Genomic DNA, 18,054 nt, shown 5'->3' on the forward strand with positions numbered 1-18,054 from the left:
TGCAGGAAAACCAAACCGGACAGACCCTTCTGTCTGTGACAGCCGCCGGGGGAGGGACTAAAATGTGAGTGACGCTTTTGAATAACCAATTGCATACGTTCGATTTGGTTCGCCAGCCAATCAAGATGCGGCTAGGCTGTCCGGCAGCTTGACTATGAGAGCTGGGGGGAAAACAAGGAGGATATTCGTGGTGGAAAACGTTTTTTTTTTTTGTATTTATTAAATGTGATAGCCTTCGGATTTAAAATAAGATATCAATGAACATCAAGGCAGGATGAATCAATGTGAAGACGGTGAGTTAAACAAGTTTAGGACAGGCGACTGACCTGTGTGTTTACCTGTCAGTCATCTTTGTCACAACGTAAACACACCTTAGGGTAATTCAGGGACTTGTAACGGACGTTTTCAGCTTTTAGAAAACAACACGTGTCGGCTGGCAGAGTCGCAGCATAGCAGCGTTTTGTATGTCAGTTGTCTCTGAAAGCCTGAAGGGGCCACAAGCATCTGCTCTGCCGGAGTGTCCATGAGCAGCCCTTTAAATCCCCTCTGACAGCTCCTCCCTGTGGAGGGGGGCATACATTCATGCATCGGCCCTAAAACCCCCCTGCAACACCCCTCTAACTGGAGATTATTGGCAACCTCCTCTCTCTCTCTATACAGATGTAGGGTCAATGTTGATCAAGTATCCATGTTGTTTTTCTGTTGCACAAACTGTTTGAACTACCTTCTTTATTTGAACCCTCCTTCATCACACTGTACTTCCAGATGCAGAGACGCACACCTGAGCCCCGTGTTGAGATCTGAGGAGGAGATGATACCAGATCCCACCGCTGCATCCAGGGCCACAGAGCAGAAGTAAGATCAAGATAAACATTTATTGATTCCCAGACGGGGGCAATTCTGTTGTAACAGCAGCACAAAGACAGCAACAGTACAGATAACTAGAGAAAGACAAAAATAATGTAAGAGCGTATAATAAACTAAATTAATAATAGAATAAGAAAATAGAATAGAAAAACCCATACAAGCACAAGAACAGACGGAGACAAAATGTGCAGAGTGAAGTGAGAGTGGAATGGTTACGCCTGATGTGTGTGTCCTTGACAGTGGTGGAAGAAGTACTCAGATCCTTTACCTCAGTAAAACTGGCAACACCACAGTGTAATAAAATAAGATAATCCTTTACAGGATTACAGCGGCATAATGGATCGTGCAAACAAGTATTATAAATATATAAATAAGTAATAAACAGGAAACATGATTGCATTTTTTTTAATGCACACAATTTGTACACGCAAGTTATTATCATGTGCTATAAGATAAAAAAATCGGCTTTATTGTTCTGAGTAAAAATGACCTCCAATCAGCAACATAACTGAAAACACCTGTGTCTGTGGGCCCTTTAATCTATAACCATGCTTATCATATTTAATAAGTTGATGTTTCGTTTGTAAAATCAAAGTAACTATAGCAGTTGTATAAATGTAATGGAGTAAAAGGTACAATATTTCCCTCTGAAATGTAGCAGAGTAAAAGTATATATTGACCTATAATTAATATACTTAAGTAAAGCACAAGTACCTCAGTATTGTATTTACGCACACTACTTGAGCACATGTTCTTAGTTACTTCTTAGTCCTTGAATACCAATCATAGACTGTATATAAGAAGTGGACGTAGCATTCTCCGCTCTATGGTCTATTTGACTCTTAATGGACCATCATTTATTAAATGAACATCATGCTGTATTGAAGAAGACTTGAAACTAGAGATTGAGACCATAAACTCATGTTTACAATGTTTACGGAGGGAATAAATCAAGTGAGAAGTAGAGTCATTTTCACATAGACTTCTATATAATCTGACTTCTTTTACTAACCAGAGGAGTCAATATAGAGAGAAAGCAGGTTTTAAGACACTTCCGCATTGGCTTCACTCGGCAGAACCGGAGGTTGCCGCCTGATGCCAATTTGATTTTCCAGTCTTGTAATCTAATTTAATGTTTTCACTTCCCAGTAAGAACTCTCACGATGAGGCGAACTCCTCCAGGGCTGTCAATCAATCGGAGGACGAGTCGGGGAATGAGAACAGACAGAAGAGCGTGGTAGGTGTTTTTCTGTTCATCATTTAGCATGCAGGTTCTAAAGGCCTGATAGCAACTGTTCACAAGAGGAGTAGTATTAGAAGAGCGCTATGATGATACCAGGAAAGGACACATTAGTTAAAAACCACAGGTGTAAATAATAGGGATGCACCGATCCGACCTTTTCAGTCCCGATAGCGATACATGGTCTTTGGGTATCGGCCGATACAGAGTGCTGATTTAATATCACTGTGTGGAAGAGACTGGGATCATTCTCCTATAGGTAAAGGCAACATCTGACTTGACTTAAACATTGCTTTTCTAACTTTCTAAACCACAATGCAACAGATAAATACATAGATATTAATGTACTTATTTGTTATTTATAATAATGGTATCCCGATACCAGATCGACCAATTGTCACCGATACCCGATCCAGCTGTTTGAGGTGGGTATCGGACCGATATACGATATCACTATCGATATTGGTGCATCTCTTGTAAATAAGAAAATGAAAGATGGCTGGATTCCATTCTGGTGTGCCTGCTCACTGTCACACTGTCACGAGTTACTGGGACACCTGAATAGAAGAGAGCCAGTAGGCTTGGTGCAGTTTCTTTCTGTATTTTTCATACCTTCCTGACATTTTACCAGGATATACGCTACATGAAGTCATTCTACCATACATGACACTGTCTAGCCTACAGGGCTGTGTCTAATATGCAACAAGCCTACTTTAAATACTTAAATATTTATGGCACATAGAATAATGAATAGATAGGAAATGTACGCCCACTTATTGCTGCAGCGGTTACCTACAGAGATGATATGCAGGTGGTGGTGATAGACTGACTGAATCAAATCATTTGGCCAATAAACTTTTGTATCGTACCTTCAGGATACCCTGATATATCGTAATACCTTGATACCGTGCCGTGGTTGATGTTATGAGTATAAGAGATAACACCTGTGCTTTTCCTACTAGTTGATTGGATATTTAAAGTAAAGAAACGATAAGTTAATTGGCAACTTTTTTGATTAATGATTTCACTCATTTTTAAAGAAAAAATGCCAAATGTGAGGATTTGCTGCTTTTCTTTGTCAGATATAATCGTAAAGTTAATATCTTTGAGTTTTGGTCATTTGAGGACCCTGGGAAGTTATGAGCTTTGTTCAATATTTTCTGACATTTTACAGACAAATCACTTATTTGTGTAATTTCGAAAATAATTCGCAGATTAATTCATCATAAAATAATCGTTCCCAATTGCTCCCAATCTCTCATTGCTTTGTGTCCGACTGACTCTCATGAATTTGCACCTTGAATCCTCGAGGTACTTCAGTGTTTACTCGGAATTTGTCATTTAGAAAATTGTATTTGGCCTGTTAAGGATGCAGCGCGCTGGTTATTAAAAACTCATATATTTAAACCCGCAGAGACGAAGAAAGAGACCACACGAGGGCTCCGAGAATGTCAAGCGCAAAAGGGCCAAAGCCAGTTGCAGCAGTGTTGGCGGAGCAGGAGGCAGCCGCCGCAAACGGAGACATGTGGAGGCCGTCACCCTGTTCGAGGTGCTCACCATGGGCAGGAGTGCCATGCAGGTGAGGCCAGCTCACCCTTAATTTGAAAGTCAAAAGTGTTTTTGTATTTTTCTCAGAAGTAGTGCGAGAGACGTGCACGGAACACATGCGTTCACCTTTGAGTTCTAATAAAAAAGTTCTCGTTCTGTTGGTAGGTTTACATGCACATTAATATTCCAGTTATAATCTAACTGATGAGCACTTGCAAAAAAGAAAAAAGAATGAGCCCATTTCCTGATTATAAAAACACCTGAATATACTAGCTGGGATATATACAAGAAGTAAACACACTAATTGACTCTTGTGTAATGTCTGAGCAGTCGGTGATTGATGATTGGATCGAGGCTTACGGGACGGACAGAGACTCTTCTCTCCTCGACCTCATCAGCTTCTTCATCCAATGCTGCGGTTGCAAAGGCAAGCAGACGACACACACACACACACACACACACACGCGCACACACACTCACGCATTCCTACATTGTCAACAGTGGACTATCGGCTACTCCAACCGAGTGGGGACCTTCTAGTCATTTTGAAAAATACAAAAATAGGATAAAACAAATCTTTTTTTAAGATCTTTTTTTAAGATCTTTTTTTCAGAATGTTACAGCAAATGTGATTTCTTTTTTTTATTGCTATATTTTTTAAAGAAGTTGCCAAGAGCGAATTTGCAGTCTTGCAATACCGACCTATCAAAGACACACACACACACACACACACACACACACACACACACACACACACACACACACACAGACACACAGAACATACACAATCAGACGTTTCTCTCCCGTGTCTCCCAGGTGTGGTCACAGCAGAGATGTGTCAGAGCAAAGAGGACAGTGAAGTCATGAGCAAGATGGTGGAGGAGCTGGATGAGGTAAGAGGTCTTCAATCTCAGCTTCTTCCAGTGTCTTTATCAAATTTAACACTTTGTACTGAATCCGTATGACTGTGCTTGTTTCAGGTTGCCGGTCTGCAGTACAAGAAGTTCCTGGCCTTTCCCTGGATCCTCACAGTCACGTGGCCCATGGACACAGTCAGTAGTACCTCCCTGCTTAATGGATTTGTCCTGACATTTGCATCTTTTTTTGCCTTCATGCCCAACTATTTCTTCAGCCAGGTTTATAACAGTGATCAACATGTCAGTTAATTGCATTAATTATATTGGTGTTCTATCTTTTTACCTGGAATCCCTATTAGCTACTACCAAAGTAGAAACTACTCTTCCTGGGGTCGGTAGTAAAACCACTACATCACAATGTAAAAACAAATAAATTATTTAATCAAAATCTAAAGCTAAACATGGAACAAAAAACAAAAGCGAACAACTGAAACGCTACAACAAAAACCAATAAATCAACAACAATAAAACCACTAATAACAATAATAACAACAAATGACAATTAGTCAAAAATTGAAACAAAAAAAACTAAAGAAAAACATGCAAACTACAAAATTTATAAATAATCAACAACAGTAAAACTTCTAATCACAATAACAACGAAACAACAAAGTACCCACACCTAAAATACATTCAACACAGCTAAAAAAACACAAAAGCAGCACCATTAAAAAAACAACAACGTATTCAGCTTCCGAAATATGAATAAACCAAAAAAGTTCTTCATTAAGACCACATGGTCAGATATTATGTTGCAAAATGTGTTGTATTTGATACAAATAATATGACTCAAAATCGCTCCATCATTCACATGTTATCTATTCCCTTCATAACAGTAATTTGAGACAATGGACACTAAGCGGGTTAAAGGTACCGTGATGAAATCAGGGCCTTTTACAATCATGCGTTTACCGTGTTAATACTACTTAATGCTGCTGTATTCTTCCTATCTGTTTGTTTCTTCACTGTGTACACCGTAGCACTGAAGGGACACAATTTCTCTCCCCTGTTCAGTACTTCATATGGAGAGCAATTCTCCCTTGACCTTTGAGGATGACCAACTTCTTTCTTTCTTTGCTTCTAACTGAACTGATATCCAATTGGTTTAAGCTCCAGAGTGATCCCTGACCCCTCCCAACATACTCCTTCACCTCAGGAAAGTAAAGATGCCAAATATCTAAGTGACTCTCTTCTCTAACCTTCAAGTAGTTGCTGCCCTTCAGAGTGTGTTCTCTCCGCTTCCTTTCCCCCCTCTCTGCAGGACAGTGTGGAGTATCCTCTGATACAACCCGGACCGTACGGCCGCTGGTTCCACTCTGAGTTCTGCGACTTTGTGTCGGTGCTTGTGGCTCGGTGTCAGCACAGCGTCATATTTGACAGTTACCTGATGAACACCCTCATCTCTCTGCTCACCGAGCTGTCGGACTCCTATGTGCGGGCTTTCAGACACACCTGCACGCTAGCAGGTAAGGAGTAGAAAGCACACACGGGTTGGGTTAGCCCAGTATGAGAGCGGCTCCCTCCTAAAAATCTGGGTGCAGGGACAAAGGCAACAACACTCATGAGAAAAAGATAAGAAAACTGAATAAAAGGAGACAAAAGGAGGGGAAAAAGGGGTGGACTCCATTAACTCTCCCTTGTTGCCTCCATCCAGGGCTACACCAAAGCCCTTATTATTTATAGATTAATTTACCTATTCCTTTTTACTTATTATTGTATTACATTTTTCCCTTTTTAAAATTATTATTACATTTACCTTTATCTATCCTGACCATTACTGTTATTATTGTTAGTGATGATGGTGATGATGATAATAATAATAATAGTAATATTATTATCATTATTGTATGTATTATTTATTTAATAAACTTACTTATCAATGTTATTATAGTTAACATTTATTTATTTATTTATTTAATTGATCTATTTATTTATTCACTCATAGATTAATTATTCATTTGTCTCTCTTCTCTTCCTCCTTCTCATCAAACATTCCTGTACATACCTGTGGTCACAGCTATTCACATAAAGGAATATATGACACACTTACACAACACACTTTGATCTATACGTACACAAGCACTTACAATGCTCCCAGTCACAAAAGCAACCAAAAATCTTTACCATATTCGAATTATAACATCTGTTTCGTACGTCTTATGTTAATGTCTGTATATTTTGTGTTACAACTTTAGTCTGTATAATTTGTTTAACAAAAATCTAGATTAAAAAAAGAGAAGCACATACAGATACAGATACATAAACACAATCAATAAACGAATCTCTGCTTTCTCTTTGGTTTGTATTTGTGACATCCCTGGTAAGCGGTGAAGCTGCTGAGCTCTCTGGCGGCCGCGGCTCTGAGCCTGAGCGTCGGTATTGAAAACAGTCAGAAACTGTACCAGGTGCAGAAGACGAAGACGATGAGACAGAGAAGCCCCCCGCAACAGGAGAGAATACAGGGGAAGATCGCAGAGGTAAGACCGGCGTCACTCAGTGTCTATCTGAAGGTATTTATCTTTGCTCCGTAAGTAATGTCTGACTCGTACCCTTCAAGCTGTGGGAGAAGAGGGCGGAGATAGAGACCATGATGGACGACATCTTCAAAGGAATTTTTCTGAAAAGATATCGGTAAGTGTTTCTCTGACACTGTTGGTTTCACAGTGCATACAATTCAGTTTAGAGCTGATTGTTGTGTGTGTGTGTGTGTGTGTGTGCCTGTGCAGCGATGTGCTTCCAGAAATCCGCTCCATGTGTATGGAGGAGTTGGGTTTGTGGATGAAGCTCTACAGTTCCGCATTTCTCAACGACAGCTACCTCAAGTACATGGGCTGGATGATGCACGACAAGGTAAACGACAGCAAACACGTGATGTAGCGTAATGCGTCGTAACGCAAAGATTACACAGATATAGTCTGGATATTTTTGTGAAAAACAAAATCTTTCAGAATGTAGACAGACTGCTGTGAAACCGTGCGTATCATGGTTTCAGGTACCAGATGTGCGTCTCAAGTGTGTGTTAGGCCTCCAGGGTTTGTATGGCGATCCTCCGCTCCTCCCTAAACTGGACCTGTTCACCACCCGCTTCAAGGTAAACAATCCTGCTTAAAGTTGCATTCATGGATTATGACCACTAGGGGGCAGAAAAAACATAAACATCAAATTCATTATCAACAGTTACATAAAGTTGTAGGGAGGAAGTGTCCTATTTACACAAATATTTCTAGAAAACAGCCTTTTCACATTTCACAGAGTTGATTCAATGTTACCTTCCAAAATATGATGAATGCACGTTCAGACCGACACGTTTGTAGAAGTGCTCATGTTTGTTCTCCAGGACCGGATGATCTCCATGACCCTGGATAAGGACAACGAAGTGGCAGTGCAGACCATGAAACTGCTGCTTCTCATCTCCAAGTGAGCCGCCGGCATTTCTCATCGTTTTCCAAACAGTTCCACCATGCTTTCCTGCTATATGTCTCGGCATCAAACCACCTCTTGACTCCTCAGAACGTCCGATGATGCGCTCAGTCCAGAGGTCTACAAGCAGCTGCTCCAGTTCGTCTACTCGTCGCAGCGCCCTCTTGCTGCCGCCGCGGGGGAGCTGCTCTTCGCACGGTGTGTTCATCTCCATCACTTGGAAAAATACCTCATTTAATTAGTGTTGTTCTGAACATGGCTGGCCTCTCTCTGTTAGGCTTCTCAACACCGAAGTCCCTGCGTCTGATACCCAGGGTGAAATGAATGAGGAGGAGGCACATGAACGACAAACATCCGCCAGACTGAGGGCTCTACTGCTCTTCCACCAGGAGTCTGAGGTGATTCGATTTGAGCCTCCTGTTTGAGTTCAGGACAATGGACCATGGAATGGACTAACTAGTCTCTCTTGTCTTTCAGCTGCACAAGCATGTGGTGTACCTAGTGGACAGTCTGTGGGACTGTGGTGGAGCCCTGCTGAAGGACTGGCCCACACTCGCGTCCATACTGCTGCAGGACCCCTCCTCACACAGTCCAGGTGAGTGTGACGCGTATGTCCGTGTATTCGTAGGCAGACGTGTCCTTAAAATTCTTAGACCACCAGAGGATCAGTTCGACTGATGATTTCGTTGATTTGGAATTTGCAATTTACTGACATTTTGTGCTTGTTTTGTCTCCATGTATGTTTTAGCACGTCTGTAGGCCACAGTACTTCTACATGTTAAACAATATGTCTTTTTTTAAATTTAGTTCAATTGTAATCTGTTAAAGGGATTCAGAGCTTGGTCTGCCTTAATTTCTACATTCATGAATTATGGTTTCATATTTTATTTGATTGTTTATTGAAAGCATTTTCTTTAGGGTTTGTCTCCGCCTCTAACAGCCTCATGTACTTTGTTTGCAGTAATGTATATTTCCGCCATAGACATGGTGATAGACATTCTCAATTCACCTTTAGGGGGAAGTCACATGCCTTAAGTCTACAGCGGTCATCACGTGTGTGTGTGTGTGTGTGTGTGTGTGTGTGTGTGTGTGTGTGTGTGTGTGTGTGTGTGTGTGTGTGTGTGTGTGTGTGTGTGTGTGTGTGTGTGTGTGTGTGTGTGTGTGTGTGTGTGTGCGCGTGCGTGCAGGTCTTACCCGGGCTGATCAAGTGGTGCTCGTAGAGATCCTGGTAGCTTCGGTGCGTCAGGCCTCAGAGGGACCAGTGCTGGCAGGAAGGAGTGGAGCCAAGAAGGTCAGTGGGAGGTCCATCCTCAGTTATGAGCAGAGAAGTATCAAGATATTTTACCTGAATAACAGTACCAATACAACAATGTAAGAGTACTCCACTACAAGTAAAAGTCCTGCATTTAAAATCCTACTTAAGTAAAAGTATCATCTGCTAAATTAACTATAAGTATCAAAAGCAAATGTACTCATTCAGCAGAAAAATGGCCCTTCTAACAGACCTATTCAATAATATTTAACATTATGTTGTTAATACTAATGCAACATTGCTTTCCTTTAGCTGCTTATGATACAGTCTCAATATAATCCTGATGCCTCTATATGACCTTCATAAGTAAACGAGACCATCAGCATGAAGATTGGCTAATTCTGTACAGTTATTCTTCATGCTTGTCATCTGTGCCACCGGGTCGGATTCAAATAAAACCATGCAGGTTCACCAGAAACTCCTTCAGCTCAGATTTGTGCGGGTCTCTGGCAGCCACAGTGTCTCCGCTGGGGGCCAACACTGACACCACGCTGCTGGAGACCCGGGCTGTATTGCGTGGCCCGCTGGAGGGAAGGGAGACTGGACTGAGCGGGGCTGCAGTAACATTAGAGGTTTTCTTAAGGGAATGTAGTGCTCGGAAACACTTTGTCCAGAGGGAGCTCTAAAATCAACACAAAATGAAAGCTCCTCATAGTAGCTTTAACTACTTTACATACAGTTAGGTAGTTTCATCCAGTGGTTCCCAATCTAGGGGTGGGCTCCCTCCTATGGGTCACAAAATAAATCTGAGGGGTCATGAGATGATTAATGGGGTAGAAAAGAAGAAAAAAACAAAGTTCTGCTTTACAAATTTGTCCCTTTGGACTCTTCTTAAATATTTGCGTTTTTTTGTGAAATAATTTATCTTTTTTTTTTTCAATGGAACTATCTGAAAAGTTTAGAGGGGAAACGACTAACAACTCACGAACCAAAAAGATTAGAAACCACTGGTCGAATGTGAAACACTTTTTTTGTATTTTCTAATCTTATATGTTTATTTTCTGATGTAAAATCTTAAGCAACTAGTAACTAAAGCTGTTACAAATGTATTGGAGTAGAAAGTAGCAGAAAATGGACAAACTACAAGTTCCCCAAACGTATACTTATGTACAGTATAGTTTCTTCCCACCGTTTGTTCGGCAGTTCTGGTGACACATGACGCACTTATGAATCGAAAGCATCGCTTTAAATCTGGAGTGAAACACGTTGAACATGTTTGGTCATGCTTTAATAAACCAGTCTGTGTCTTTAATGTTTCAGGTCATGAGTGCCAGGGAAAAGAAGATCCAGATCGATGACTGTACCAAGCTCACTGATCATCTCCTCGTGGTGCTTCCTAAATTACTGTCCAAGGTATTTATTTATTCCACATTTATTCCACATTCTCTTTGCTGCACAGTTATATTCTGGGCTTTATATTGTGATAATGTTTGTGCAGTTTTCAGGCAGCTATGACACCATTGCCTCCCTGATGAAGATCCCTCAGTACTTCCTCCCCGAGTGTCCCGAGGCCGACAACACACAGGTCTGCATCGATGGACGCAAACAACACCATGAAGCCTTCAATGAGATATGAATGTGGTGACACAGTTCCCTCATCTTTTAATTGCCACTATAAACACTGGAGCCACGAAATACAACTTAAATGTGACAGTTTAATTCAGAAATTATTAAAACTATTTGCCTTGCTTGTCACTACTACCTGCTGGGTGCAGTCCCACATGTTAAAGTTACTCTGCGTTGTCTCCGTGCTCTTCCTCAGGCAGCATCCGGCCTGATGGCAGAGATGGGAGCGGCTTTAGACCGCCACTCTGGCCCCGCCCTTCTGGAGGCGGCAGCCCGCACGTACCTCAGTCTGTGTGGGGGGGAGGCGTCCTGGTGCTCCGTGGCCCGGGCCGCCAGAGACTCCCTGGTCCGCCGCTGGGTGGACCACCTGACAGCTCTGCTGGGGGACTCGCTGCAGGTGAGGAGCGCCGTTACACTGCAGGGCCAGTAGCATGTTGACGTATGTATGCGCGTGTTTTGGACTTTCTCTTAGTTTTTCCACACGAAAACGTGATGAAAAACTGCAAACTTTGACTTCTTCAGGCCTCTTAAGGCTGCGTTCATACTGCAGGCAAAAGTGGTCCAAATCAGTTTTTTGTTTTTCTATAACCGTATGAACAGCACAAATCAACTAGTGGACATTCCTTTATTCTAAGAGGTGCCGAACATCCATATATGCAAAGAATAAACTTTACTCCACACAATAACTTTAGTATTTCTCCGTTGCAGGGTGAGAGTCCGCGTTTCTCTGCTGACGAGGAGAAAACTGCAGAAATTTTAGCCACGCTGAAGAAACTCAGAGCTTTCCACAAGTAAGATTTCAGAGCCGATCGAGCCTGCAGTCTCCCCGCCCACGATGTGTGTTTACTGGCTGTTCAATATCTTGTTTCTCCTCGTGTTTTGTCAGCTGTCACGATCTCCAGGAGTGGAACCTGTTTGGGCTGTTGTCTCCCCTCCTGTCGGCAGAGAGCGGAGCAGGAGGAGCCCCGCCGGAGGTACCAACACCTCCTCTTTAAAATCCAGTTTATTCCCCGTCTTCCTGTTTCTAAGTGTCTCTTCCTCTCTCCACCTCTTTGTCTGAAGGTGCTGCTGGAGGTGCTGCAGTGTCTGTCTTACTGCATGCTCTGGTCCCTCAACACCAGTGGTGGAACTCTAACCTCCAGAGTGAGTAGCATCCGCTGTACTTTGAACTAGAATGAGTATATAAAGATGTAGAAATAAGACAATAAGGGATTTCCATTAGTCCCAACTAAATATTTGCAGAAATCTCTCATAACCTCTGCGGGATTGATTAGTTGACAGAAATGAATCAGCATCTATATTGATAATTGATTTATCATTTGACTCGGTCGGAAAAAATCCAAGAAATTTTAAGATGTCACCTCGGGCTCTGAGAACTAGTGATGGGCTTTTTTTGAGCAAATCGCCGACTCGTCGATTAGGGATTTGTTGACTAATCGGTCGAGATCTCTTTTGTCAGTTAGTCTTCATCTATGCTTTTTTCATGCTGAATGACTTGCTTCCAAGAAACGTATGAGCACATCTCTGGTGAACAATAGATTTAAAGTGGTGAGACTCACTCTTACAGATCTGTCGGTTAAATAAACTAATCCATGAGTCGACAAAGTGTTAGTCGAATAAGAGCTTCTTTGGTCGAGGACAGCCCTACATTTGTTTGTCCAAACAATGTATCTGATCACTAAAATAATGGAGGAAAAAAGAGGCATATGAGTATCGATGTGTAGAGTGTCTAGAGAGGCCCATTGTAAGTGACATTAATTGACATTATTCTGCACAGTCTTAGCCTCCCTGTTCCCCTCTAGAAAGCTTGTGCATTAACTAAATGTACATGTGCGCTATTTGTTACTTATCAGTGTGTGTGTGTGTGTGTGTGTTTTAGGAGAACGCTGTGTCCCAGAGACTCCAGCTGCGTCTCTTCTGTGAGAGGGGTAATCACTGTCTGTCCCACTCCGACCACAGCGTGCAGCAGCAGGTAAACTCATGTCTCCATCAATAATAGCACCATTTACTCTCTTGGTTTTCCTTCTCCTCAACTGTTTATAACCTCCTCTCTTTATTGTTTTTGTACGTCAGGCTTTCCTGGGTGTGTGTGACATCCTGACGGCTCACTCCTACCAGCTACAGGTGTGGGAACCCTCCTCCTTTGGTCCTCTGCTCTACACACCCAGCCCCAAACTGCAGAGGGCGCTGTTGACCTTCGTCTGCGTGCACGTCTTCGTCGTACCGGACTGTGATGGCCAGAGCGCTGGTGAGATGTGAATCAGTTTTTGTCAGCCGCTTAACCTTCCTGGTAATGTTTGTCTTTGTATTGCTTGAGTCTGACGTTGCAGATTGGTGTTCGGGTTTGACACAAGAAGGCTGTTATTTGCCGCTGGATTTGTTAATGAGGGAAAAGGAGTTGATGTGATTGATAGAATTTTCAACAAGTTGATTCAACTTTTTTTTTTTTGTGTGTGTCGAAAAACCATATCAAACACAAACTCTGTTTATGTTCCGGGTATCTTTAAGAATAACTTATATTTCATATTTAGCATTTATCTTTACTTGAGCATGATTTTAAAAACAAATTAGGGTACTTTGACAGCGGACAGTGAAGAGGTGACAAAAAACAGGGGGGGGGGGGGGGGGGGGGTCAAAGTAACAATACAACAATTAAAAGAAATACTGCAAGTAAAGGTGCTGCTGTACCTAAGTACTCACTATGAGTAGAAACATCCCCAGTGATAGACTTTACTGTTGTAGCTGGGTGAGGTCAGTCTAGTTTTAACTGTATAAAGTATAAAGGTATTTTATAACGGGGCAGGAAAATAAGAGAAAATAAAAGGTATTAAATACTCTAATCGTTGCTTCTTTTTTGTGAAGTAATCGATTATTTGACCTCTTAACGGTTCAAATGAAACCACGTGAGGAGTTTACAGGGGACATGTGTTTTTGGTGGAACTGCTACCGTCTCATGGACATCAGAAAGCCTGCTTTTGGTAAAGAGCCACAAAGGGCCAAAAAAGTTTGGAAGCCACTGGCTTCATTTCTTAACAATACTACATATTATATAAGATTATGATATACTTTTCTTTCATTTTAAATCTAAATCTGAAAAGTAGACTCATAGCTGCAGCTGATAAATAAACGGTAGAAGTAGAAAGTAGCATGAAATAGAAACTACAGGAGGAAATGACCAGCTCTGCTGAGCGGTTAAGATGTTTAACTGTTGAAGATGAGTGTGTTGACCTGCGTGTTTTTTTTTGGTGACCTTTGCACTCAAACACACGGCCAGGAGTACCCGGGCCGTGTGGGTGCATTGCAGTATTTTACACAGCAGATGGCGCTCTCACTCTGTCCCTAGCTCTTTTCATCAGTGCAGCGGCGGTAAAAAACCCAACAGCCATGCAGATATTAAATGCACAGCCACACACTCGGCTTAATAACTCACCGCAGAGCTTCCCGCCGACCGTAAATTAAGTCTGATTTCCAACCCGACCTGACCACTGACCCTGTTAACATCCTCGGGACTGAAACTGGCTGCACTAATTTCTGCAAGACTTTGTCGTGCAAAGAAATGCAGCTTGTAAAGTCGATGACTTTTACGGGTATGTTCCCACCCGTTCTAATAAAATGAGAAAAACAAGATTGACGTGTTGGAAACACGTAACTGTTTTCTTTGTAAAGTCCTGCAGGTAAACGAGTTAATCCGCTCCTGGCTGACTGTAACTAAAACATTGCATTATCTCTACAATAGCTTCTGCTTCCAGAGGCATATTGCAAATCCAAATATGGGATCGTCCGGAGGAGGCAATAGCGCTTTCCTGGTGGGAATCTCTTAAACGTTCAACCAAATACAATACAGGATTATTGGTTTTTGAACATGCAATAAAAGAGCTATTGTTTTATTGGATTTGCCTGGTAACGGTTCTGTTATATAGACAGTGTTTTCTATTAGCCGCTGGATCAGAGATCACTCGGAGGGCAAGGGCGCTGACTTAAATCATAAAATCAGGGGCAATCTCTTTCCGTGAGAAAATTCCATTAACTCCGGCTCACCTCTGAGCCCATTTTATTAGCCTTGTGAAAGATTGAAGCCACATGGTGTCACAACCATAACTCCAGCCTCATGTTATCTTTGATATCCACCTGCTAAAGCCATCGTCCTCAAACTAACTGCGGCGCTCCGCTTTGTTCTTTTTTTTCTCCTCTGGTATATGATTTCTGACGATTAATCACCCGCTTTCGCGTCCAACCGCGTTGCCTCGACTCCGTCTGGCTCGCTCAGTCGGTGAAGACTCTGAAGTGGAGAGGCTGGAGGAGCTTCACAGACGGAGAAATCTGCTCGCGGCCTTCTGCAAACTGATCGTGCACAGGGTGCTGGAGATGAGCATGGCAGCTGAGGTCTTCATGTACTACATGAAGGTAAAGGTGGAATAGTCGGGCATTTTTTTTGGGGGGGGGGGGGGGGGTGGTTATGTGTATTATCTCTCCCGCCAAAATTAGGCGAGAAGATTGATACTCCCTCTCCATGACTGTGGGGTAAATATACAAATAACGGCCAGCAGCCAGTTAGCTTAGCTTAGCATAAAGTTTGGAAACGGGGGAATGGCTAGCCTGGCTCCGTCCAAAAGAAACTAAATCTGTCCACCAGCAAAATCACAAAGAAAGTTGTGGTTTTATGACCACTACTTTTTAAACAAACAAGATATAACGTCATAATTTGTGAGCTTTTGAGGTCCAGGTAGATGTTTTTTGTTACTTTTGGAAAGAGCCAGGCTAGCTGTTTCGAGTCTTTATGCTAAGCTAAGCTATCTGGCTGCTAGCTGCGTCTTTCTATTTAATGCACAGACATCTGGAGAGTGGTATCAATCTTCTCATCGAACTCTGAGCAAGAAAGTGCATTTCCCAAAATCCTAAGCTATTTGAACGTGTATTAAGTGAACGCTAGCTTGTGCTACAGAAGCTAATTTCGCCCTCTTTGTCCCCAGTACCACAACGACTTCGGAGACATCATCAAGGAGACGATGTACAAGACGAGACAGATGGATAAGATGGACAGCGCTCGCACACTGGTGCTGTGTTTGCAGCAGGTGCAGTTGCCTCGCACACATCTTGAAATATAAGCTGCCCACCGCTAGCTGCCGACGCGTGTTTTTGTCCTTTTGTCCTCAGCTGTTCGTCCGTCTGAAGCGAGAGCAGGAGAGCGGCGGCGGCAGGGCTCACCCGGGGGTCCAGACCTTCACCAGCATCAAGGAGCTTGCCCGGCGCTTCGCCCTCACCTTCGGGGACCTCATCAAGTTCCGCGAGTGCGTCGTCGTGATCCACAGGTCGGCTCTCGTTCGTCGTTACTTGGATTTGTTTTTGCAAATTTTGTTGTTCTTAAAGTTTTCGTGTCTTCTTTGTCTGTTAATATGTGCAGGAACGGCATCGAGTTTGTGTTCCAGGAGTTCAGTCAGACCCCGGACGCCCTCACGCCGCCGTACCTCTCCTACCTGACCATCCTCGGCGAGTTCTCCAGCAAACTCCTCAAACCGGACAAGAAAATAGTGTGAGTGAGAGTTACAAACATTGTTTTTTATTTTTAAACTTTGTTTTCTGAAAGTCTCGTTCTTGTCCGGGCAGGTTCTCCTACCTGCAGAAGCACACCGCGGAGCACATCGTTGACCTCAGGGAGGAGTGCTGGCAGCCACTCGTCTACTACCGCGCGTCGCTGCTGGCTGTGGCTGAAGGGGAAGATGCCGTGTCGTACGTGAGCTCCGACAGGAAGCCCTACCTGCCCGGTCGCTCTCCCTTCTCCAAACAAAAACTAGAAGGTGCGACACCCGACAAAACGAAATCAAGCACAGAATTTAAAAAAGTAACCGCCTCTTCATGTGTGTGGTTTTATTTTTAATTTTTTAGGAAGCAAGTTCCCCTGCCCGTTCAGCCCCGTCGACTCCAAAGTCAGCAAAGGTCACAGGTCAAGCTTCAGTCCAAGGTGAACGACTCATTCATTTTATAAAGCAGCTCTACAGCACATCTCCACCTGGCTCATACTAATAACTCACCCGCCTCCTTCAGCCACCAGGAAAAGACGACTGACGCGGATCCCTTCTCCGTCCCCGCTGACCCTCCTGCGAAGAGGCTGAACTTCGAGGAATCCGTCCTCAGCACCGGACACGAGTCGGAGGACGACACCGTGGACGTTGAACTGTAACAGTTAGGAGGCCGGAGGAGAATCTGGTGCTTCCGTCTAGACGACGAGAGAACCACACTGGACCTCACGAACTTCTTTTTGTGTCATCTTTGTAATGATGTTCAAACATACCAGCGTCCATTTGTTTTCTACAATACTGTTAATACAGTTTTAAAATGCAGTATTTTATATCTTAAAGGATAAGTCTGCGATATTCTCTATTTTTCTTAATGTCAACAAATCCCATGAAAAGACCAAAACCAGCAAGAATGTATCCTATTATTACCTGTGCCTGATACATCTTATTCTTCTGTGCCATAAACTTCCAACTGTTGCTTGGAAAGTATTAAAAACACATCATAGTTTCACTGGGGGGACGTTATCCTACAGTATAATGAACTGTAGTTAACTGTAGTTTACTTTGAATCAATGCCACATTCACCGCCCTGCTGCTGCAAATACAGACTAGAGCACCAAATATGTATTAATCCACAGCGGAAAATAGTGCCCAACAAATGCACTTTTACTCCCGTTTGAGTAATATTTGCTAAAAAACTAAAGTGTCACTTGTTTTAGCAAATTACTGAGTATATAAAATAATATATCTACATATTTCTGATCAGTGTTAAAAGATTTGACGTTTTCATGGGATTTGTAAACAGAGAAACATATGGAATATCTTTATCATTGAAATAATGTCGGACTCCAGTATATTTTATTCACAGACCAGTCTCATTTGAGGACCACGTGTTTGTGTAAAGCTTTTCTCCATATTCACTTCTATACTGTACTTGAGTGTTACATTATTTTACGTTTAGATCCCACTCAGTTCCAATATTTGTCTATTTGTCTTTTAGAATTTCTGCTTTATTGTCCTGCCTGCCACTTTATTATTGCTCCTCATAGGATATGGTTGAGTTAAAGTTTGCCAAAAACTACTTATGTATTTTTGTAAATTAATTTAAATTAAAAAACAGTCCAAACTATTCGATTTTGCCAAGCTGTAATATATATATTTTTCATCATC

General features: G+C 42.4%; 1 protein-coding gene across 1 annotated transcript; it reads left to right on the forward strand.

The window, feature by feature from the left end:
* Positions 1 to 8: 8 nt before the first annotated feature.
* LOC142938531 (cohesin subunit SA-2) lies at positions 9 to 18,013 on the forward strand. The gene is made up of 32 exons (XM_076081778.1): positions 9 to 293; positions 766 to 855; positions 2,017 to 2,104; positions 3,522 to 3,686; positions 3,986 to 4,082; positions 4,472 to 4,548; positions 4,636 to 4,707; positions 5,834 to 6,038; positions 6,898 to 7,049; positions 7,130 to 7,203; positions 7,299 to 7,422; positions 7,565 to 7,663; positions 7,910 to 7,989; positions 8,083 to 8,190; positions 8,270 to 8,390; positions 8,470 to 8,587; positions 9,180 to 9,283; positions 10,565 to 10,657; positions 10,743 to 10,829; positions 11,067 to 11,267; positions 11,579 to 11,661; positions 11,757 to 11,844; positions 11,933 to 12,013; positions 12,750 to 12,842; positions 12,944 to 13,118; positions 15,138 to 15,274; positions 15,841 to 15,942; positions 16,025 to 16,179; positions 16,272 to 16,400; positions 16,475 to 16,665; positions 16,754 to 16,829; positions 16,913 to 18,013. The coding sequence occupies exons 2-32, from the start codon at positions 812 to 814 to the stop codon at positions 17,046 to 17,048; spliced, it is 3,555 nt and encodes a 1,184-aa protein (XP_075937893.1). The 5' UTR covers positions 9 to 293; positions 766 to 811; the 3' UTR covers positions 17,049 to 18,013.
* The last annotated feature ends 41 nt before the right edge of the window (positions 18,014 to 18,054 follow it).

The sequence above is a fragment of the Anarhichas minor genome, unplaced genomic scaffold, assembly GCF_050575085.1.
Source record: "Anarhichas minor isolate MPS153535 unplaced genomic scaffold, ASM5057508v1 ptg000087l, whole genome shotgun sequence".
Classification (NCBI taxonomy): Eukaryota; Metazoa; Chordata; class Actinopteri; order Perciformes; family Anarhichadidae; genus Anarhichas; species Anarhichas minor.

Excerpts from the sequence above, each read along its gene's own strand:
- LOC142938531 (XM_076081778.1), top strand. The coding sequence starts at position 812 with ATGATACCAGATCCCACCGCTGCATCCAGGGCCACAGAGCAGAA. Across the intron at positions 3,687-3,985 it reads TGGGCAGGAGTGCCATGCAG|TCGGTGATTGATGATTGGAT; the intron begins GTGAGGCCAGCT and ends ATGTCTGAGCAG. Across the intron at positions 7,204-7,298 it reads ATTTTTCTGAAAAGATATCG|CGATGTGCTTCCAGAAATCC; the intron begins GTAAGTGTTTCT and ends GTGCCTGTGCAG.